The sequence below is a fragment of the Meles meles genome, chromosome 10 (assembly GCF_922984935.1).
Source record: "Meles meles chromosome 10, mMelMel3.1 paternal haplotype, whole genome shotgun sequence".
Lineage (NCBI taxonomy): Eukaryota > Metazoa > Chordata > Mammalia > Carnivora > Mustelidae > Meles > Meles meles.
The window spans coordinates 58,974,749-58,998,630 of record NC_060075.1 but is presented as its reverse complement, the minus strand read 5'-3'; the positions used below and the strand labels follow the sequence as shown (position 1 = coordinate 58,998,630).

The 23,882-nt window shown below is 39.4% G+C and overlaps 1 protein-coding gene across 2 annotated transcripts in view; it reads left to right on the top strand.

Annotated features, from left to right (window-relative positions):
• Positions 1-2,193, top strand: part of BZW2 (basic leucine zipper and W2 domains 2) — a 59,854-nt gene extending 57,661 nt beyond the window's left edge. Inside the window, exons 11-12 of one of the 2 annotated variants that reach the window (XM_046021434.1) lie at positions 565-687; positions 1,719-2,193. In XM_046021434.1, coding sequence (XP_045877390.1) covers positions 565-687; positions 1,719-1,747 — 152 coding nt within the window. In that variant the 3' untranslated portion in view covers positions 1,748-2,193. The remainder of the gene's footprint in view (positions 1-564; positions 688-1,718) is intronic. The other variant, XM_046021435.1, reaches the window with a different exon arrangement.
• The last annotated feature ends 21,689 nt before the right edge of the window (positions 2,194-23,882 follow it).

The window sequence follows — 23,882 nt, the reverse complement described above, 5'->3', positions numbered from 1 at the left end:
ATTGGTCCTGTGATACACCCAGATAGCTCATCTTCACATTTAATTGTTGATAGCATTATTATATTCAACTTAGTGTTTTTATTTGCCTTTTTTTTTCTCCTAAGAGAGTAAATCCCCTTAAAAGACCAGTCATTTGAGGTTGCTGCTTAATCAAGATGTGTTTGAAGTTGGCAGAACACAGAGTGTTCTGAATTGCTGGAATTGCTGATTCATTTGCAAAATTACAGAATAACCCACTTCCTACCAGCACATTAGTGCTGGAAAAGATTTCCAAGTCCCAGTAGTGACTCACAGATAAGCTTGCAATGTATCGGGCCTGATGAGATGTATATCGTCATCATCGTCACTAAGGTATTTGCTAAGCAAACTCCTAAAACGCAGCACCATGCTATATGGAAATGAGCTTGGTTCCTGTCTTCTTGATAAATTTCAGATATGGATTTCTTTCATAGCAGGGCTTTTAATATTTAAAATCATTGCTTTCTGTTAACTTATAAGACCTAAAGTTGCTTTAAAACATGACATTTACATAGTAACTTTGAAATCTTTGATTTGAAATTGCAGCTGATGTACTGAGTGAAGAAGCAATATTGAAATGGTACAAAGAGGCACACGTTGCCAAAGGCAAAAGTGTTTTTCTTGACCAGATGAAGAAATTTGTTGAGTGGCTACAGAACGCAGAGGAAGGTATGATTCCATTTAACAACTTTGGTGGCCATTTAGCAAATACTTTCTCACTCTAATTTAAGGTATCCACCTCTTCTACAGACTTCTTTTGCTTTCCTAAAACTCAAGTGCTTAGGGTTTTTTCCATATCAAACATCTTGCCTGCAAACTTAGCCTTCCTTTCTGAAATCAAAGCAATGAAATGTTCTATATGGTTTTAAAAAAGAAAGAAAGAAAGCCTGTTAAATTATCCACTCTCATGGGGAACAAAGGAATAAATCATCAGCCATTGTGAAAGGAAAAGAGAATTTTTGGCTTAATTACATTTTGTGGGATTATATAGATTTTTACAGCACCTTAACCAGTTACTGGGATTTAAAATTGGAGCACTAGGTGGAAGAATAATGGATGACAGTGAATCCCACTGAGCATGAGTAGTTTATTTTAGGTTACCCATAAGAGTAAAAGTAATTATAGTCTCTAATAATATTTATGAGCAAACTGCATTTTTAGAAAGGCAAAGTTCATTGAAAAGCGAAAAGGAGCCGAAATTTCCTACTGTCCTCTCATATGACTGTCTTCTCTAGTAAATGCATGCCTATGGCACAAAAATGTCTTTGGGGAATTGGGGTAGCATATTAGAAACTCTTTCATGACTTTATTTAAAGGAACCTCTGGGGGCACCTAGCTGGCTCAGTCAGCAGAGCATGCAGCTCAGGGTCATGAGTTGGAGTCCCACGTTGGGCATAGAATTTACTTAATAAAATTTTTTAAAAAGGATGGAGGCCTGTGTGGCTCGGTCCGTTAAGCCTCTTGACTCGTGGTTTTGTCTCAGGTCATGATCTTGGGGGTTGTGAGACCAAACCCCTGCATCAGGCTCCGCACTCACTGGGGAGTCTGCTTGATGATTCTTTCCCTCCCTCCCCCCACCCACTGGTACACACACACACACACACACTCTCTCTCTCTCTCTCTCAAAATAAATAAATCTTTAAAAAAAATTTTTAAAGGAATCTCTGAATAAAATCCCTGACTTTCTCTTCTCTCCCTAGAATCCGAATCGGAAGGTGAAGAAAATTAAATGGCACATGAAGCACAATACCTAGGCTACCACACAACACTTTTACTGGGAATGCTGAACCATTTGAGAAGAGAAACTTGGCTTCTGTTTTCACAAAGAAGAAGAAAAAAAAATAGGATAGGCTTCCCTTGTGCAGAGGGGGGGGAAATGGTTTTTGTTTTTGTTTTGTTTTTAAATGGAGCCCTGAGGCATCAGCTATTATTCTTGGGACTCTACCTCTCACTCACTATATGCTAACTTAAAGCCATTCAACGAGGAGTCAAGTAGGTATCTGAAATTAAATACTCAACAGACTCCTACTCTTTTTTAGCTGTATTTTTCAGGTACTGTGTGGTGAACGCCCCACTGGTGTCTACAACAGGGCCACTTTGGTAGTTGTGTATCTGCTTGTGTATGTGATTTGACAAACCAGTTTTTTAAAATAAATGGCTTTTTAAAAATCTGGGCTTATATTCTCAGAGCTTTTATTTCTTCAGTGCACCTGACTTCTTAAGCAGATGACCTCTCATTGTTACGCTTTTTTTCTCCACCCAACATTGTGAATGGTCAACCCTGTTTCTTCTACCACCATGAGTAGCGCATTTCACTTGTCTTCATACTGAAGTAGAAGTCAAACCAAAATTCATGCACACTAGCACTAACACCATGAGTTGATAGTATTAATAATTATTAAGTATGTAAATGTATAGTTCCACACTTCTCATGTTCTCCTCAGCGCTCTTTCTTCCCAGTTGGGAGGAGAGCTAATTGATGTACATATGTAAATAGATCTTTGTTTATATTTCTAACTAGGTGAGTTTAGTCTTTAAATTATCTTGTCCTCAGTAGTAACAGTGAAGCATCTTCCTGTTCATGAAAGTTCATAGTTTTATTACACAGCTCTTTCTTAACTCTTGAAAAACTTAAGGCCTGCACCTGTTGCTGTCAGGGCAATAGTTATCTCCAAGATAAACATTTTTTCCTAAGTAAGAGTTGAAACAAGGAGGATGCCTGGCAAACAACATCATCAAGTTAACTACATGAAGAACTTTATGTTGTCATGTCACCATCCTGAATCAAAAGACAGCTTTCTGGTTACCTGTTTGTCCTCAAGAAGAAAAGGAGATCTTTTCCCTATGACTTAACCACATACCTAAATCTGTGACATGATGATTCCTCCTGTATTTTAAACACTCAGTGTTTGATGAATTCCTTTCTTCCCATTAGAGCACTGTCAGGTTCTCTATCCCAGCATAGATCCTTTTGAAAAATCATCTGTATGTGAGAATGTCATTTTCATTACACTGGAAACAGTAAGCACAGAATAATTAAGCCAGGCATAAAGAGCTTTACAGCACCTCGGAGTGATTAGAGTACCCCTGAATGGACATCTGTCCAATATTCTTTTTCTTGAAATTCTGCAGAGCAATGCCCCCTCTTCCAGACTAGATTTCCTTTCCGGTCTGGCTGTTCACAATTGCCCTTCTATTTTATAAAAGACAATATTAATTTGTCTCCTATTATGGAGATGGAAACCACCTGGTACTAAACAAAGGGACAATTCTAGAATGTGTTGTTCTTCTAGAATAGTCCTGTGAGGGAAAAGCAGGAACTTGAAGGGAGAGGAGTCTGATACCTTCCAGGCCATTGGTTCATGACAGGCCTCCGTTATCTACCTACCCTTTCTCCTAGTTAAAAATTAGAATTACGAAGTGGTAGTCGCATCCTAGAGTTCATGCTAATGTGTTTATTTGAATGGAAAATGAAAAATTTTAGTTGGAACATGAATTTGGCCATCTAATTTGATAAGTGCTGACTGCCAATTACGAAAAGTGGCATATTTCAGAAGTGTATTAAGTTAAATATGTATTTGATATTTGACAAAAATAGACATTAAAGGTAAAATTTTGAATATTGCAATTTGTAATAAAATTTTTTCAATTTTTATGTCTTACTTTATATACATCATGTTTAATTTTATACATCAATGAGTAAGAGAATTTCCCCTTCATATTAGGAGATCACGAATTAAAAGTGTGTTAGAGGATATTTGACTTTGTTCCCACTGTATCAAAAGTGACCACACTGAAACCTAGAAAGGCACGGAGTGATCTGAGGCCTTAAAGTTAGCGACCAAGATGGAACTAAGGTCCCACCTTCTGAGTCCCACACCTATACTCCTTTTCTCCCCTATGTTTGTGCAAAATAATAAGATAAAATATTTTACTCACTCTGTTAGAAAAAATTCCTAAAACCAATAATCCACAGTACTGTGTGTGGGAAAAATGGGTTCTTACCTTTTGCACACAGCCTTTTGAGTTAAAATTTGGCAATAAATATTAACACTTAAAAAAAAACGCATATACTTTGACTCAGCCTTTCCATTCTGGAATCCATCCCATAGGTGTACCCACAGACATATGTGCAGTGATTATTCTATTGATGAAACTGGAAGGAACTGAGACATTCTTAAAATGTCTGTGTCTAAATGTCTGAGGGGTGGCGCATGGGTGACTCAGTTGGTTAAGTGTCTGCCTCTTGGTTGCAGCTCTAGTCTTGATCTCATGGATTGTGGGATCAAACCCACCCCGAGATGGGCTCTGTGCTAAGCAGGAGGCTATTTGTATATTATCTCCCTCTCCCCCTTTCCCCTGTTCTCTGTCTCTCTCTCTCTCAAATAAATAAATAAATCTTAAAAAAATAATAAAATGTCTGAGAAAGGAATGAGTGGAATAAGTTGTGATAAATCCATATCAGGGAATGAGGTATCCAAAAACTTGTTCATAATATATCCTCAAAGGAAAATGCAAGTTAAAAAGAATATTTTCCCCATTAAGGAAAGCTGTGTTTATACAATGTATCTTTACAAATACGTGGAAAGGGAATGGTATTTTCTAATATTTGTTATTTTTGCATTAGTCTTGGGCAGTGCTGAAAGAAGGAGAATTTTTTTCTTCTTACTCTGTATACTTGAATTTCTTTAGAAAGAACATGCAATGCCTCATTAATTTAAAAAAACTAAAGCATGTTTATTTTGGAAAAAAAATTTGGAAGAAACTTACACAGTTTTCTGCCACAGAGATGAGCACTTCCAAGATTTTTACATTTTTACAAATATGGTTTTGCTTAATTCTTTAAACAATAAGTCCATCTACATCAATTATGTCCTACTCTTTATTAAATATTATTCTGTAACATTTTACCACATTAATAACTTCAAAAACATGATTTTACAATACATATAATTGTTCATGCTATATATGGGACATATTTATGATTCTATGGTTCAATATAAAGACATTTTATAACTTATTGCTTTTAAAAATAACCGTTCAAGGGGCACCTGGGTGGCTCAGTTGGTTAGGCGGCTACCTTCGGCTCAGTTCATGATGTCAGGGTCCTGGGATTCCAGCCCTGCATCAGGCTCCCTGCTCAGCCGGAAGCCTGCTTCTCTCTCTCCATGCCACTCCCCCCTCTTGTGTTCTCTCTCTCTGTCTCAAATAAATAAAATCTTTGAAAAATAAATAAATAAATATATATATATATAAAAAATATAAATAAAATAAAAATAACCATTCCAAATATTTTCACATAAATCTTTATCTATACTTATTTAGAAAAATAGAAATGGAATTTGGGTCAAAGAATTTGAATATTTTTAACACAATGTGGTCTTACCTTCTGAATTTGCATTTATACATTTGAATGCATTTTACTCCATTTGGGACAGAGTTCAAGGCAGTATCATTTTAATCAGAAATTTAAAACTGTTAGCCTCTCAAGATATGAAATTCAGCAGATCCAATGTATAAAATTATAAGATTAGGGGAGTAAAATATTTCATTTTCAAGTGAAGATAAAGCAGTCTGGAAACACCTCAGGTCTTGCCTGGCTCTAGAATCGTCTGACTAGAGCCAATATGGTGTCCTAGGCTCATCTGATTCAACATCTCTGACCTCACCTTCTCTGAACTAATAGCAATTACTTCTGTCCAAGCAATTACTTTTGAAAGATAAGAGGTGTCTAGGTCCCTCCGGATAGGTGCTTCTCCACTGTCGTGGCCCTCTTCTTGCACAATAGGTGTGAGTAAAACATTTCTCGTGAAAAACAACTTTTTAGAGCTAATCTTTCCACATTTAAAATCTCTACACTTTGGTTTTGTGGGTTTCAATTATTCATCGGTAAATAAATAAAAATGCATAGTTTATGGCTTGAATAGAAACAGCACACCTGCGTAACTAGCCATCCAACGAGACAGGAAACATTAGCAGAATTCCGGAGTCACTCCCATGCCTTTCCCAATCTCCACCTTCACCTCCTCAGCATAAATCATCCTGCGTTCTGACAGCAGTCATTTTGCCCGTCTTTGAAGCGGGTGCAGACAGCGTTATTTTGTTTATGCCTTCTTTCATTCAACTTTTTTGCCTTGCTGTCGTCCTTTGTGTTTAGTTCCTTTCTGGTATGTAATTAAGTCAGCACAGTCTCTCTACCAACAGTGACACCCAGCTCTTTCAGCAAGAGCATGTGAAACATGAGAAAAAAAAAATTTTTTTTAAAGGAGGCAGAGGAAGAAGGAGAGTGAGACTCTTAAGCAGGATCCGTGCCCACCTTGGAACCAGATGAGGGGCTCCATCCCACACCCCTGAGATCATGACCTGAGCTGAAATCGAGTCAGACACTTAGCCACCTGAGCCACCCAGGTGTCCCGAGAACATTTTTTTTTTTTTTAAGAGCCAAAAGTTATACTATTTTATTCTGGCACAGAGAATAATATCTGTTTTTCAGAGATCGTTTTGGAACATGCACATTTCCTCGTGGTAGACATTACAAAAAGAAAATCGGGGCTGCCTTCTCCAAGGAGTAATCCCATTTTTACGTGGGCAAAATCAATTCTTTAAAAATTAAATCACGAGGCGCCTGGGTGGCTCAGTGGGTTAAAGCCTCTGCCTTCGGCTCAGGTCATGATCCCAGGGTTTGGGGATCGAGCCCCACATCGGGCTCTCTGCTTCGTGGGGAGCCTGCTTCCTCCTCTCTCTCTGCCTGCCTCTCTGCCTACTTGTGATTTCTCTCTGTCAAATAAATAAAATAAAACAAAATAAAAATAAAAATTAAATCACAGATTAGTGGGGCTTCAATTCTGTGTTCTGTCTCCCACATTTTGCTTTTGCTGCTGTGGAGGCAGAGGAGTACGGAGATGAATTTGGGATTGTTTGGCTTGAGCTTGGAGGCGGCATTCTGCCATTAATTAGCTGTTTAACTAATTAGCGAGTGACTTAACTCTCGGTATTTACTTTGCTTAATTGTAAAATAAGGGCCCGGACCTGATCGTGCCTGAAACTGAACTTCACAGCGCGCACCACCCAATGTTGTACTCAAGACTCTTTTCAGTCCGTTCTCTGACTGGTCTGTGACCTAAGAAAGATAAAATATAATTAGGCTAGGTTGACAGTTCCGAAACCTCAGTGTGCGTCCAGATCACACAAAGGGCTTAATCTGGATCGCTGGCCACGCCTCCCCCCACCCCTCCACCAGGAGTTTCTGACTCAGAAGGTCACCTGGGGCAAGGTTTGTAGGCAAATTTCAGGGGATAACTGATCCTCCTGTTGTGAGGATGGTACTGAGAACCACCAGGGCAGATGGTTCCTAAAACCCATTCCCGGGCTGATTTCTGCAGTCTCTGATGTCTTCAGCAAAGGAGGTGGGTTGTGTTCTGCTCAGCTGTGTATCTTAGATGGATGCATAGCTCGTGGAGAAGGTGTTCATATATGTTTGAATGAATAACTGAGTAACTGTGCCTTAAGAATTTCCTTTTAAAAGGTTGATCATAAATTCATTCTAATGTTTTCCTATACTTTTTATTTTTTAATTCAGCATTGGGACCACAGCCTGACTGGTACTTAGTAAGAATTTGGATTATTATACTCTGCAGAAATGCATCATTGATTGTGCTATTCTCTAAAACAGAGCCGGTAACATGTGGGCCCATAACGAACAGATGAATGATCCTGAAACTCCCTAATCTGTTCCCAAAGGAAACAAAAATACTTTGTTGCAGTATTGTCCTGCTGGACTCCAGAACAGTGCATTGTGAGTGTTGACAACACCATGTTGAACAACTGTGAGCCCCTCAGCCCACACCCAGGTCCTAGAACAGATCTAAGAAAGGCGAAGTCTGCCTGGGCTAGATCATTAGCTCTCAGACTTTCGTGGGCATGCGAATCACCTGGAGGGGTTGTGGATTACCGATTGTTGACAACAGCCCAGAGTTTACTTGCACACCTAGGGTGGGGCCTGGGGATTTACATTTCAAATAAATTCCCAGGTTCTGCTGCTGCTGGTGGTCCAGTGACCGCATATTAAGAACCATGGGGCACCTGGGTGGCTCAGTCGATTAAACATCTGCCTTTGGCCCAGGTCATGATCCCGGGGTCCTTGGATCAAGTCCCGTGTCGGGCTCCCTGCTTAGAGGGGAGTCTGCTTCTCCCTCCGCCTCTTCCTCTCTTGTGCTCACGTGCTCTCTCTCTCCCTCTCTCTCAAAATAAATGAAATCTTAAAAAACAAAACAAAACAAAAACCACTGAGATAGATGGTTTCTAATCCCTTGGTAATTGGGATGTAGAAGAAACCCAACCCCACAGAGTTGAACCTAGCTTAAAAACTTTCTATAATTTCTTCCCTAGCTCTCTCAAACTCCTGTTTCCTCTGAAATTCTAAAGTATTCTTGAGAGGTGTGAAAGGATTTGAAACATCTCAATTCAGCCAGTCTTGACTTCTTACAAGAGAAAAAAATCTGTTGAGTAAATACTGGATTCTTTCTTAGCTTTCTCTTTTCTTTGAGCAGGAAAGTCCTGTGGTTTTCTATGCGTAGACCCCAGAACCAACAACATCAACATCACCTGGGAGTTAGAAGTGGATATTGTTGGAATCCACTCCAGACCTGATAAATCAGAAATTCTGGGGGTAGACCCTCCAATCTATTTTTTCCCCCTCCAATCTATTTTAACAAGCATTCTGCTGATTCTGGTGCAGACTCAGTTTTAAGAAACACTGACTGGACCTAAACTTGGAGTGGTAGACCACCTTGGCTCACATTCTTGAAGATACAGGGTAGGAGGACAAGTAGAACAGAGGCAGGACTAGGCTTTGGCACAAATAAGAGGTTAACTGAGGTGAAAGACATCACTTTTTTGGAGGCTGATCAGAGACTGAAAAATATCTCTGGAGGCAAGATGACCTGGCATGCTTCAGTGCTGTGAGAGGATGAAGATAGCAGTGTCCTGTAGCTGTACGATCTAGATCAAGCCATGGAAGTAGCTGGAAGCTGGTAGGAACTCATTCCCAAGTGTGTGGGAATGACTTCTAAGAAGTAATAGTTCTTCTGAACACTGATTTTTTTTCTTTTTATCTTCTTTTTGAGCAATGAGATGAAAACATATTTCATTTTTTCTTCTTTCCAATATGCTCATCACCAAACACAGGGTTTTAGTAACAAGCAGCAGCTTTTCCAAATGCAATGGAATCTAGAAGATAAGTATGCCCAACCATATCTCCAACTAGATTTCTGGATAATGGTGAGAAACATAAGGGCAAGAGAGTAGTGAAAGATGAAGTCTGTGTGTACATGCATAAGTAGAATTCCGTTTAGGTTGAGTAGCTTGTAACAAAAGATTGGTAAAAGGGGTGCCCACGTGGCTCAGTCGGTTGGGCATCGGACTCTTGGTTTCAGCTCGGGTCATTATCTCAGGGTCCTGGCATCGATTCCCATGTTGGATTTCACGCTCAGTGGGAAGTCTGCTTGAGGTTTCTCTCTCTCTTTCTTCCTCTACCCCTCCCCCTGCTTTCTCATTCATTCCCCCTCCTTTCTCTAAAATAAATACATCTTAAAAAAAAAAAAAAAAAAGAAGGATTGTGAAGTTCTGATGCCACAGTACTGCTGGGGATAAAATAACAGATGAACTAGCTGATCATTGATCTTCTTTTGGCCAAACCTTAATACTTTTCCACAGAGCTTAGAGAAGCTGTTTGTTTACTTTGCCCATATGGCCTCTAGTCTTTTGTTCACATCAAAACCTGTTTCACATAGCATGCGAACACTCAGTGGCTTCTGAAATATAATGAGTAATGGCAATGGCCCAAGGACTATTTATAAGTATATTTTAAAATTTCCAGTTATTGGGGTGCCTGGCTGGCTCGGAGCATCTGAGTCTTGATCTCAGGAGTATGGGTCTGGGCCCCACATTGGGTATGGAGATTGCTTAAAAATAAAATCTTTAAAAATAAATAAATAATTTCTAAAAATCTCCAGATATTTGTTTTTTTAACATGCTATTGCTTTCCACCATAATTTCATTGTGGTCAGAGAGCACACATATTATGACTTCAGAACTTGTATGTTTATTAAGACTTGTTTTACAGCATGTGTTCTGTCTTGGTGAATGTACCATGTACACTTGGAAGTCATGTTTAATCTGCAGTTGTTGGATGGAATGTTCTATAAATATATATGAGGTCATGGTGGTTGATGGAGTTGTTCAGAGATTCTGTCTTCAGTGATTTCTCTGTCCGGTAATTCTATGAACTGCTGAGAAAGGGGTATCAAAATCAACCTTGATTGCAAACTGCCCATGGCTCTGTTTAATTTGACCAATTTTGCTTCATACACCTGGAGGCTCTGCTATTAGGTGGATACACATTTATGATTGTTATGTCTTTCTCATGAACTGGCCAATTTTTCATTATGAAATGTCCCTCTTTGCCTCTAGTAATAATCTTTATCTTGAAGTGCACTTTTTCTGATAGTATAGCTCCTCCGCCCTTTTTAGGATATTGTTTGTATGGCATATCTTTTTTCATCCAAGCTATCTTTGTCTTTGTATTTAAAGGTTGAGTCTTGGGCACACCATATAACTGAGTCTTGCTTTAAAAAAAAAGTCCATCTTGGGGCGCCTGGGTGGCTCAGTGGGTTAAAGCCTCTGCCTTCGGCTCAGGTCATGGTCTCAGGGTCCTGGGATCGAGCCCCTCATTGGGCTCTCTGCTCAGTGGGGAGCCTGCTTCCTCCTCTCTCTCTGCCTGCCTCTCTGTGTGCTTGTGATCTCTGTCTGTCAAATTAATAAGTAAAATCTTTAAAAAAATAAAAATAAAAATAATTTTAAAAGTCCATCTTGATACTCTGTGCCTTTTAAATGGCATGTATGATCCGCTACTAATATAGTTACATTTAAGTGTACAATTTTACGATTTTTTTCCCACTTCCCACTTTCCCACTTCCCTCTGGATTTTACTCCTCTCTCCATTCTTTCCTACCTACTTCTATAATTAATCGAATTTTTTTAGAATTCCATTTTAATTTATTGCCTTCTAGCTATACCTCTTTGTTACCTTTTTAGTGGTTGCCCTGGGGATTACAATGAACAAACAAAAATTTTCAGTCTAGTTTGAATTAATATTGTAATACTTTACATAAAATATAAGTACCTTGTAACTGTACAGATCTATTTACCCTCTCTTCCATCCTTTCTTGTAATAGTGATCATATAAACTGTGTCTACAAACAGTAAACACTCCCGAAGACAAAATCACCTTTTGTTTTAACCGTTTGGAGTATTTTTCTCGTTAAAAAATACTTGTTGTATACCTATCCATTTATGTACCATTTCGGGGCTTCCCTTCTTTCCCCAAAATCTGAGTTTTTACCTTGTATCATTTCTCTTAATGATAAACCCCAAACCAAAAAGCCCTATTTTGAGAATTGCTAGAGGCAGAGACCTGCTAACAAATTACCTTAATTAACTTTTACTTGAAAATGTCTTTATTAATAGCTTTTATTATTAAAGAATAGTTTCACTGGATGGTGTTCTGAGATTGCAATTTTTGTCTTTCAGTCCCTTAAAGAGCTTGTTTCGCTGTCTGACCTCCATTTTTTTGGTGAGAGGTTGGGGAGTTTCAAATGAATGCCCCAAACTCAAAGCATTCACACACACACACACACACACACACACACAGACACACCGTGCACGTGCACATACACGCTTTTTTAGAAGGATGGAGGAGACACGCACCCATTGCTCTTGTCTTCCTCTAAGTGTCCAGTCCTCCTGCTCTTTGCCCTCCACCATACCTGCCTGAGTTTTGGTCATTCTCCAATTACTTCAAATAATTGTTTTTCTTACTTTGTTTGGAGTTTTTATTTGTTATCTATAGGGAGTTTGGTCTTATAGATACGACTTGGCCATTACCAGAAGCAGGAACTTTAACAATAAATTCTTTTAGGAATTTTTAAAAAGATTTTATTTATTCATTTGACAGAGAGAGAGATCACAAGTAGGCAGAGAGGCGGGGGGGGGGGGGGAGGTGGGGTGGGGTGGGGAGCAGGCTCCCCGCTGAGCAGAGAGCCCGATGCAGGGCTTAATCCCAGGACCCTGAGATCAAGACCTGAGCCGAAGGCAGAGGCTTAACTCACTGAGCCACCCAGGCAGCCCCTCTTTTAGGAATCTTATTAAATAGCCCATTAGTCCAGCTTACAGCTCTATACATACAATAACCATAGCTCTCCTAGTTCATGTACATATTTACTACATGTAAGCTTTTTTCAATTATGTTACATTTTTCTCATTAAAAAACCTGAAAAAAAAAAACAAAAAACCAACCCTGTAGCTTCCACATCTGGAGAGCTAATGTTAGAAACAATTTACCATGTTATTGTTAATGGTTTCAGGTGGGGCTCAGCCTCCCTCCAAAGTCAAAAGAGACCTAAGAGATAACAAGGAAGAGCCTATGTCACTATGAATTTGGCATCTGACTTCAATAAGCTCAAACAATAATTCACATTCTATTCCATGCCTAGATCCTACTCAGAGGTATGTATAAAAGTCAGTTAACTTATGTTCAACTTGATTGCTCACAGCTCCAAGGAGAGGGTTCTGGTTCTAGAAATCCCCTTTTAGTTTAAATATCATCTCCATCAGACATTAGTCACCTCGCAGCAGCAAGAAAAGCAGATATTTTATAAAAATTATGTTAAGGTCCATAGGACAAAAATCTCTGTTAAAACTTAACCAGGGGGCATGCCTGGGTGGCTTAGTTGTTAAGCTTCTGTCTTCGGCTCAGGTCATGATCCCAGGGTCCTGGGATCCAGCCCCTGAATCTTGCTCCCTGCTCAGCGGGAAGCCTACTTCTTCCTCTCCCCCTCCCCCTTCTTGTGTTGTCTCTCTCACTGTCTTTCTCTTTGTCAAATAAATAAATATATTCTTAAAAAACAAAAACAATGACCAAAAAAAAAAAAAAAAACAAAAAAACCCACACGCACACACACAAAACTTAACCAGGAAGGCAGCTCTGCTCACTACTATATTAAAAAAAAAAAAAAAAAAAAAAAGTCAGGGACTGGACATTCCTTTAGGTCATCATTTATATAACAGAATTGATATCACACAGTGAGTGAGCATCAGGGTCACAGCATGGGAGATCGGGGCAGTTATAAGGCCTCTGATTGTTTTATATCCTGATAGGCACCTTTGAAAGCTATTATACCTTGTTATGTTCTAGCTGATAGGAAAAACAACAAAATTATAAATAATGCCTTACTTCCTGGTAGTTTTACAGGGAAAACTGGTAACTTTAAAAATAGACTGATGAGAACTTTAAAAATAGACTGTGGGTTTCATTACATGACAAAGCTTATTCAATGGCTCAATTGTTTTTATCATAATATGATATCAAGATACAAGGATACCAATATCTGTGTTAGTCAGAATTCTACCAGAGGAATAAAAACACTAGGAAGGAGATAGATGGATAGATCTATATCATTCATTTATTGTTATAAGAGCTTTGGAGGGCTATGTTTATGTTCAAAGTCTGAAGTAACATTGTTTTTGGGACAAGTGCATTGTATGTGATTTGAGAAACTATGGTTTCTCCCCTCCAATTCTTTTTTTAATTAACCATGTGCTCTCTGTTCTTCACTCTCATCTTCTCTTGACTTGAGTTACTTCTCTTGCAAAATTAGATGGTTAGACATGATGAAATCTAGGAGTATCTATCTTTCTAAGTGTGTATGATCCCATAATTCAAGCATAAGACCTGAGACTTGGAGATTCTCCAGAACTTCTTTCTGACCCCTTTGGACCCTATCTCTATGCTCTCAGGACAGTGTAAAAAATGTTATAATAGAAAGATTTAAAGACTTGCTAATACCACAAACCACAATTTTTTAAAATGCTCAATAGTAAAATGTTTTAAGCCAAATAAAAGTCACTGACCAGTTCCTCCACCATCCTGTGGTTAAAAATAAGTCAATGTGAATTCCTAAGTTGCTTTAGATAGAGTCCAAAGGTTTGTTTGTTTCTTTCCCTTGTGTATGAAAGAAAAAATATTTTTCAAAGACAATGACCAACAAAGTTTCAAGTAAACAAGTTAATTCCCCAGAAGTTCTTACGCTATGTGCATTGTTTTAGATGTGGGGAAAATATTCCGGTTCTTCAAATCATGCTGAAAATGAGGACCGATTCCAATAGTGAAAGATTTGCAAATAACCACATGAATACAGAAGATGCCTCTGAAGATTGGACTGCAAAATATGTTAGAAATGTGTGCATTCAGGGGGCACCTAGGTGGCTCAGTGGGTTAAAGCCTCTGCCTTGGGCTCGGGTCATGATCTCAGAGTCCTGGGATGGAGCCCTGCATCGGGCTCTCTGCTCCGCAGGGAGCCTGCTTCCTCCTCTCTCTCTGCCTGCCTCTCTGCCTGGCTGTGATTTCTCTCTGTCAAATAAATAAAATAAAATAAAATAAAAAGAAATGTGTGCATTCAGGAAAAGTACATAGAACTCATGCAAGAATATGCGGATTAAAAAAAAAAAGTTGGCAACCAACCAGCAAGGGTTTGCCAGGGAAGGCTGGGCCGCCGAACGCCTGTGTGAAATGTGTTCGCATCGTCAACGCCCCCACTCTCAACACATTTTTGTCCTGGGTGCTCTTCTTCCTTCTGACATAGTCTCACAACGGAAACATGAAGAGCAAAGGGATCTCAGTGGAGAGAGGACTGAAGGGGCGGGCACGGGAGGAACCGGGGCTGATGGGCTGAAGGGCCTGGCTTAGTGACCCGCTAACTTTCCGTCCATGTCGTTTAGGAGTGTGGCCTCAGAACATGACAGGTACTGTTTCAGGAAAAATTATAGCCCATTTTCTAAGAAATATGGAGTAGGTTAGGTAACTCATGGTACATTTTTGACTTTAAAAACTAAGGTGATGTGGGGGAAGGTGTGTGCTATGGTGAGTGCTGTGAAGTGTGTAAACCTGGAGATTCACAGACCTGTACCCCTGGGGCTAATAATACATTATATGTTAATAAAAAAAATAAAAACTTATATTTAAAAACAACAACAACAACAACAAAAAAAAACTAAGGTGATAAACTAGCATTGTTCAAAACAATAGTGAGCTATGGAATGCAGGCAGCTCTGCTCACCACTATACCAAGCTTGTACTTACTCATGTCTGTTTGGGATAAATTGAATTTTTTTTTCTCTTTGTTTTATTAACACTGAAAAAACTTTTAAATTAAAACACATAATGCTAAATACCTAATTTTCAAAACTTGGTTGGGATGTTGGGAGGTGGTGCTAACATTTAGAATAGTGAAACCCAGAATGAACTAAATATAACTTCATGCCTTGCCTTGTTAAAAAAAACCCTCTTCTTCCCAGGCCTTCTTTCAGTAGGATTTCAGCAGAAAAAACCTGGAGAACATGGACACACACAGACGCGCACATACACATACATGCACACACACACACACCCCCACACGCACGAGCTCTGAGGTTATTATCTTGGAAGGCAAATGTGGGGGGTTGGGGAGAAAAAGCAATCACAGCACCCATCCCGGAAAAACAAAAGGAGACAGAGCAGTAGTTTTAATTCTATGTGGAAGCAGAAGTACAAAGACAATCTGGGCTCTGAACCAAATGGGAAAGAGGATAATCAAAGAAAACCTCAAAGATCGATATTTAATTAAGGAACATAAAAGTATTGCAGTCGGGAAACATTTTTCATATCAATTTTATCTGATTGTTCCAGACTTATCGCGAAACAATAAAGGTTCAAGATGAGTATATTCACTCAAATTTATAGGAAACTCAAGTGACATGAAGCAGGGATGGGGAGCAGTTGAAACTTACTGATTAGAGGTACTAATTGGGTTTAGGTATGCCATTTCCTTGAATTGTCCTCTAGAAAATCACTCTTATTTCAACTTAATTTGTTAGTGTTTTGATTATAGTGAACAGCTTTCTAATCTGTAACTGAGGTCATCACACGTGGGAGAAACCCCGCTGTTTACTAGAAGGCAGCTCACCATTGCCCTCACATCTCAACCACGCTTCAGCCACTAACAGGGGGCACTTGCGTGAGCAGTACTGGCCTCGAAAACACACCTAAAAGCAGCACCACAGGCAACAGCTTCAGATCCCACGAAGGAGATGAGGGAAAGCTGCTTGCAGACCATTCTTGTATTAATTTCCTCCTGACACTGTAACAGATCACCACAGCCGTGGCTTACAACCCAACAGATTCACCACCTTTACCTTCGGTGGTCACAAGTATAAAATGGGTCAGTAGAACTGTGTTCCTTCTGTGGGCTCTAGAGAAGAGTGCAGGTCCTCGTCTTTATCGGCTTCTAGGAGCTGCCTGTCTTCCTTGGCTTGCGGTCTCTTCCTCCCTCTTCAAAGCCAGCAGCAGATTCTCCATTCTGTACATCCTGCTCTCCCACTTACAGGACTCTGGTGACTCCATTACCTCAGGATAACCCAGGACACCTTCCCATCTTAAAGTCCTTGGTTTAGTCATATCTGCAAAGCTCTTGTATCCCCTAAAGAGACATAGTCACAGGTTCTGGAGATTAGGGCATGGGTATCTTTTGGGGGGGAAGGGGGATCATAGCATTATTCAATGTACAACAATTGTCAAAATGTCAATAGGTTATAAAGAAGGTTGGTTGTAATGTGCATTCACAATGAACTATTATAAGGGGAAAAAGAAATGATTAGCTCAAGGTACATTAATTCAGCCTTGATTAAGTTAAAGGGAAAAAAGCTACTGTAGATAATGATTCCTAAGTGAAAACTGAGAGGAATAATGAAACAGTTCTGAAACAAATTAACTCCAAGACCTCAAAGCACCAGGTCAGTCATAACTATATATTTAGAGAAATAAGGAAGGAAGATAAAGACTATTTAGCCCTTATTTGCCATAGAAAGTAAGTTAAATCAACATTCAGCCTGTTCCTTATTATACTAAAGTACCTTAGTGTGTTTCCTAAAAGAAGGGAACTTTCCCCTAATATTTCAATTTTTTATTTGTTTTTTGTATCTATATTTAATATTGTTTTATTAAGTATGCTCTAAGCACTATTGACCTTAGAACTATTTTGTTTTATGGAAAGCAGTGTTTGTGAAAATATTTGTTTTGGGGAACTGTGTTTGTTCACTTGAAGTTGTAAACAATGTTTGTCTTAGGAGGCTGAGTTGACTCACCAGCTCTCATGATTACTGTAAATTCAATGATCCTGTTGGAAGCAACTCAGCCCATAGAAAAAGAAAAGTTTAGTCATTTAAGTAAGAATGTCCCATAGCCCTGTTACTGGTAAAATTTGATTTTGCAAGTAAATAATTTTTTGATTTTTACAAACAGCTGCTTTCAAAACATAACACAAAATTCTTTATTCCTCAGTAGCATAGTACCTTTGTGAGGGTTCTGACCCACCAACTACTTCAATAGGCATGAAAGTGAATCTTAAATATGAATATCCAGCAGTCCCAGCATCTCTCTTCCTTTTTTAGGTATTTGAAACTTTTCATAATTCAAAGAGAGAAAAAAATTAAACTACTCTTACAACTATTCTAAAATGTACACTTAAAATTTTATTTTAGAATCTGCTGGGAAGTAATGCCAAATGTAATTACGAAATTTCTGCGATAATGCAAGTGCATTTCAAAGCCACACAAAGTTCTAAAATATCAAGTGTTTAAAAAATCACGTTGAAGCTTTTATTTACCATATGGATTTTAGAGCAGGAGAATTTCAGCTAACCTAAACCTACTAGGGCTCACTATCAGGCACAAATGGAGGGAAGCTCCAAAAGGTACGATAACTCAAAAGTCAGTGACATTTTAAGTTTTGATAATCTGAGAAGCATAAATGCTTCAAAATCTAAAAAAAAACCCAAAAAACCAAAAAACAATCATTTGAAAATACAATCATTTACATTTATCACACTTTCATGCAGCACTGAGAAACTTTGAAGGACACATTTTTTGTTGTGGTAAAAAACTCATTAACATAAAATGTACCCTCTTTACTGTTTGCTAATGTACAGTGAAGTAGTATTAAGTATCTTCACGTTGTTGTGCAGCCAATCACCAGACCGCTTTCATCTTGCAAAACTGAAATGTTATTCCCAATAAGCAACTCCCCATTTCTCCTTTTCCCAGCCCCTGGCAATCATCATTTTATTTTCTGTTTCTATGAATATGACCACTGTATATCCGTCAGAGTAGTGGATTTGTATGGTATTTGTCTTTTTGTGACTGGCTCATTTCCCTTACCATCATGCCCTTGAAGTTCATCCACATTGTAGCATGAGTCAAAACGTCCTTGCTTTTTAAGGCGGAACAATATCCCACTGTGTATGTGTTCCACATTTTGTTTACCCCGTCATTCATTGGTGGACATTTGGGTTGCTTCGACCACCCGGCTATCATGAATGATGCTGCCATGAGCATGGGTGTGCAAGTATCTCCTCGAGACCCAGCTTTCAATTCTTTTGGATCCATATCCAGAAGTGGGACTCCATCTTCCATTTTTGGAGGACCTGCCATTCTGCTTTGCACAGCGGCGGCAGCATTTTGCATTTCCACCAGCAGCACACTATATATATATATATATATTTTTTAATTTTTTTACTTGAAAGAGAGTGAGAGAGAGACAAGCAGGGGGGAGGGCAGAAGGAGAGAGAGAAGCAGGTTCCCCGCTGAGCAGGGAGCCCAATGCGGGGCTCATCCCAGAACCCCGGGATCATGACCTGAGCGGAAGCCAGCGCTTAACTCCCTGAGCCATCCAGGTGCCCCCCAGATAATATATTTTTAATTTAATCTTCTGTTTTAGTCAGTGTCTGCCCTCTTCAGAGGGACTAAAAAACATTAACCATTAATTTTCCAAATATTTCAAAACTAAGTAAGTGTAGAGAAATGAGTCTTCCAAATGATACTCCTTTCGTAAGTTTGTAGTATCTATACTACTGGAGATATTAAAACTTAAAACTGAACTAAGACTTTCGGGATACTGTGCATATAAAAAGAGAGATTGAGGCTTGCCAGTTGAAGCTGTAGCTGGTGAGAGCCCCCACTGCCTCTCCAGGCTTCACTGCCCCAAACAACCATACCTAGAACTATGTGACCTGCTCCACCTGGAGTAAAATACCCACAGCTCTTGCCTGAGCTACTTGTCTGTGATGGGCAGTGTCAGCCTTGGTAAGTCTCCCCTGCAGTAGATGTCCAGGTGGTAGAACACCTCTTGGACATCATCAGTATATCAGAGAGGAGTGGTGAGTACCCATGTCATTCATTTGCTTACTGTTTTGGGAGACCATGGCACACCTTTATACTCTCCCCTCTTCAGGAACCTGTAATGCAACTGACGGGGGCTGGAAGCCACCAGACTGGGGCCTCCAGTGGCCTCAGAGCCTCCCTGGTAACCAAAGAGTGGCAGATGCCTTGTTGCATTAGATACTAGAGTCTTCTTTCTGTCCGTGTGATTAGTACTTAGCTCTTAAAAATATGTTATTTTGGCGCCTGTAGCTAGCTCAGCTGGTAGAGGATGTGACTCTTGGTCTCAGGATCCTGAGTTCGGGCCCCATGTTGGGTGTGGAGCCAACTAAAAAACAAATTGTGTGTATTATCAATGTTATTGTTCTCCTACAAGCTGGTAAAACTTCTGAGATCTGAATTGCTCCAGACTTTTGAGTATTCAGAGTACGTCCAACATCTTCTTGGCTTTGATGCGGTTAGAGACTGCCTTAGCAGGCAGCTTTGCCTAAAGGCTAATATACAAAGACAAAGAAGGAAAGTGGTAATAGTATTTTGAATTTGCCATGGTGGTTGTGTGTCAGTGGGCCCGGATCTGTAAAATGTGACTTGCTGGTTCCTTCTAAATCATTTGAATACCCTGAGTGGTACATAAATAATTAAATAGTGACTTTTGATTAAGGCTCTGTAGTGAAAGCTGCTTTATGCAAAATTAAATGCTTTTTAATAGCTAATTTAGAAATCACTTTTAAACACTGGAGGTACCATACCAGGAAACTCAGCAAATTACTAATTTGATTTGGCGAAGTGTTCTCAGATGACACTTGGGATTCAGTTTCTTTGTGTAAATGAGAGTTGCCTTTCATTCACGAAGCTCAGAACTTTCTTTCAATTGCCTATATTTCTCACAGAAGAAAAGTATATTTTCTCAAGGGAGAAAACAGACCACATCATACATTAAATAATATTTTATAGTGATGTGAAAAAATAATGTAGCCTATGATACCTGAGACTAAATGTTTCATCTCCTTATCTAAGTCTTAACAAATATTAAAGGTGACTATGTGTTATGAATTGAACTGTGCCCCCCCATTCAAATATTGTTGTCCTAACCCCTAAAACCTTAAAATGTGACCTTACCCAGAAATAGGATCACTGCAGATGTAATTAGTTAAGATGAGATCATTCTGGAGCGGGGTAGGCTCCTAGTCTGATGACTGATGTCTTTTTTTTTTTTTTTTTTAGATATTTATTTATTTATTTATTTGACAGACAGAGATCACAAGCAGGCAGAGAGACAGAGAGAGAGAGAGAGAGAGGAGGAAGCAGCCTTCCTGCTGACAGAGAGCCTGATGCGGGGCTTGATCCCAGGACCCTGGGATCATGACCTGAGCCGAAGGCAGAGGCCTTAACCCACTGAGCCACCCAGGTGCCCCATGATGACTGATGTCTTTATGGCATGGGGAAAATCTGGACACAGACATAGGAGAACATGGTGTGAAGATGAGGACAGAGATCAGAGTAATCCAGCAGAAGCCAAAGAATACCAAAGGTTGCCCTCAAACCACCAGAAGCTGAGAGAGAGTCATGGAGTAGGTTCTGCCTGGCTCTGAGCAGGCACTAGCCCTATGACATACTGATGTCAGACTCCCACCCTCAATACCCAGAAGACAAAGAATTTCTGTGGTGGAAGCTGCCTAGTTTGTAGTCTTTTGCCATGGCAGCCCTAGTCAAATGTTCTAGACTGGAGGTTTGTGTCCCTCAAAATTCGTATGTCGAAGTCCTACCTCCCAATGTGGTGGTATTTAAAAGTGGGGCCTTTGGGAGGTAATTAGGTTTAGATGAGATCGTGAGAGTGGGGCCCCGTAATTGAATTAGTGTTCTTACCAGAGAGCTTACAGTGTCTGTCTCCCTGCTCTGTGAAGACACAGTGACAAAGCTCTTGCCAGAAACCAACCACGCTGCCACCCCAATCGCGGACTTCCTCAGATCTGCGAGAAATCAATATCTGTTATGTCAGCCACCCAGTCTATGCGAGTTTGTTACAGCAGCCTGAGCTGACTAAGACACCAACTAATAACATTAGGTGATCCACGTGGAACTCTGAGGATGAAGCAGCAAGCTTGGTCTTTGGCTGTCTGGGACCAGGTTTGCCTAAAAATGTCTTTTAAGGTATTGGGTAGAATTAAGATGAAATGTCCAATTTTGAACATCCTAAAATTGGTCAGAAATTGCTTTTAGAAACATATGAATATAACAAATACTATGAAATATGCAGTATCCTATCATTTTCTAAAATTTTTCAGAGTTGGGAATGTTGGCACCCAGAGCTAATTTAAACATTTGCTGAATTAAAACCTATAGTGATCAAATAAGGTTTCTATAAATGTGACTGGGCAAATAGCATTTTCATTTTGGTGATTATACTTAATTTCCTAAGGCCAAATAATTATGCTATCTTTTAATTTCAAAGCAGCACTATAGGGTAGAGCTATTATTAATCTGATTCTGCAGCTGATGAAACAGCTTAGCAAAACTAAGTCATCCAAATTTTTACAGAAAACAAGTCATAGAAATCTGACTTCACTTTCTTTGACTTGATTTTTCTTTCCCACAAATATTCCCCCAAGCCTCCCTTTTTTAATGTTATTCAGTCCCTAACACAAAAGTTTATTAACTTCTCACAGGTTGCAGTTGAATGAGATGAAAGTTATTCATAGTACAATATCTCATATATAAAGTTATGCAAATTACTTAGCCCATTATAACTTGTAGTCACAATTAAATGAGAAAATGCATATAATAAGCACATTGTCAGGCACAGAGTAAGTATTGACTATTATATTATAGCTATATTAGTTGTTAATAATAGCAACAAGGGATATATTATATAGCAACTATGTTATATATTAAATATTTTATATATAAAATATATATATTATATAGCAAGATATATATTATAGAGCAACAAGATTATATAGCAATATATAATATATAGTAACAATATATAACTATATTAGTTGTTAATAATAGCAACAAGATTATTTGAATAATGGATAAACACATTTATTTCATAATAATGGGTCATTATTTTTTTTTAAAAGATTTTATTTATTTATTTGTCAGAGAGAGAGACAGAGAGAGAAAGATCACAAGTAGGCAGAGGCAGAGGGAGAAACAGGCTCCCTGCTGAGCAAGGAACCCGATATGGGACTCGATCCCAGGATGCTAGGATCATGACCTGAGCCAAAGGCAGCCGCTTAACCAACTGAGCCACCCAGGCGTCCCATAATGGGTCATTATTATACACACTGATAATAGTCAATAAAAGAGGGGCACCTGGGTGGCTCAGTGGTTTAAGCCGCTGCCTTCGGCTCAGGTCATGATCTCAGGGTCCTGGGATCAAGTCCCACATCGGGCTCTCTGCTTGGCGGGGAGCCTGCTTCCCTCTCTCACTCTCTCTGCCTGCCTCTCTGCCTACTTGTGATCTCTCTCTGTCAAATAAATACATAAAATCTTAAAAAGAAAAAAAATAGTCAATAAAAGAATAGTAAAGAGGGGGAATAAGTCTTTGGCCTACACTTGTTAAATTTAAAAATAGATAATTTTTTTCTTTTTCTTTATACCTGTACACCTTTGTACTTTTACCTGTGTATCAGCAGGGATAACCCAGAAAGTTGAGCAGACAGACACAGATGGCTCATGGGGGCCTGGTCTGCTGCTGGACTTGGGTGTCTACAGGTGTTTCATGATGTGTCTCATTCTCCACGGCTCACCTGAGACTAGAAAATAGGTTTCCAAGCTGTGGCTATTGGTTGACCGCCCCGAGATTGCTTCCCATGCATTGTTTGCTATCTGGAGGTGCTCTGTATATTGAAACGAGCAGCTCTTCCTGCAGATGACTGAGCCCACGACATCGGGTGTCTGGAAGGAGGAAGGTTATGCATTCTTCTGCCGGGTTATGCCTTCAGAAGTCCCAGCAGTTTCCTTGGTGAGTTCTAGAGGCTAGTTAACTGTGTCACTGCCAAGTGGCTGAAGCTGGGTATGTTAGAAACCATGCCTAGACTATCTTCCTACATAATTCTAGGTATTACGAGCTTACTCCCCCCCCCTTTTTTTACACTTACTATTTGCCATAAAAAAAGTAGATTGTTTTTTCATTGGCAATTAGATTTAGATGATTGCCCAAAAAAGAACAGATTAGATTACTCTTTGATTGTTTACATATCTTTGGACCAGAATAAAAGTGGCGGAGCATTTGATATTTCTGTGCGCAGCCTGTGAAACAGAAATGATTCAACTATCCTTATTGACTAGAAAGTCTAGTTAAATAGCTAATAGAACACTGGAGGAACTGTAGAAATGTCCATGTGGTAGAAGGTAAGGATGACTCTAGATTGTATAGCTCCTCGAGAAGAGATGTGGTGATGTTGCTGGACCGGGTGATGGAATGACTGATGTATGTTAGTGATTGGAGATCTGTTCCCTGGTGTCAGTGGGTGCCTGCAGGGGTATTCTTAGCTGTCATACCTCCCCCACAGTTCATGTTCCATGAGCTACATCACATCTTATGTGACAGA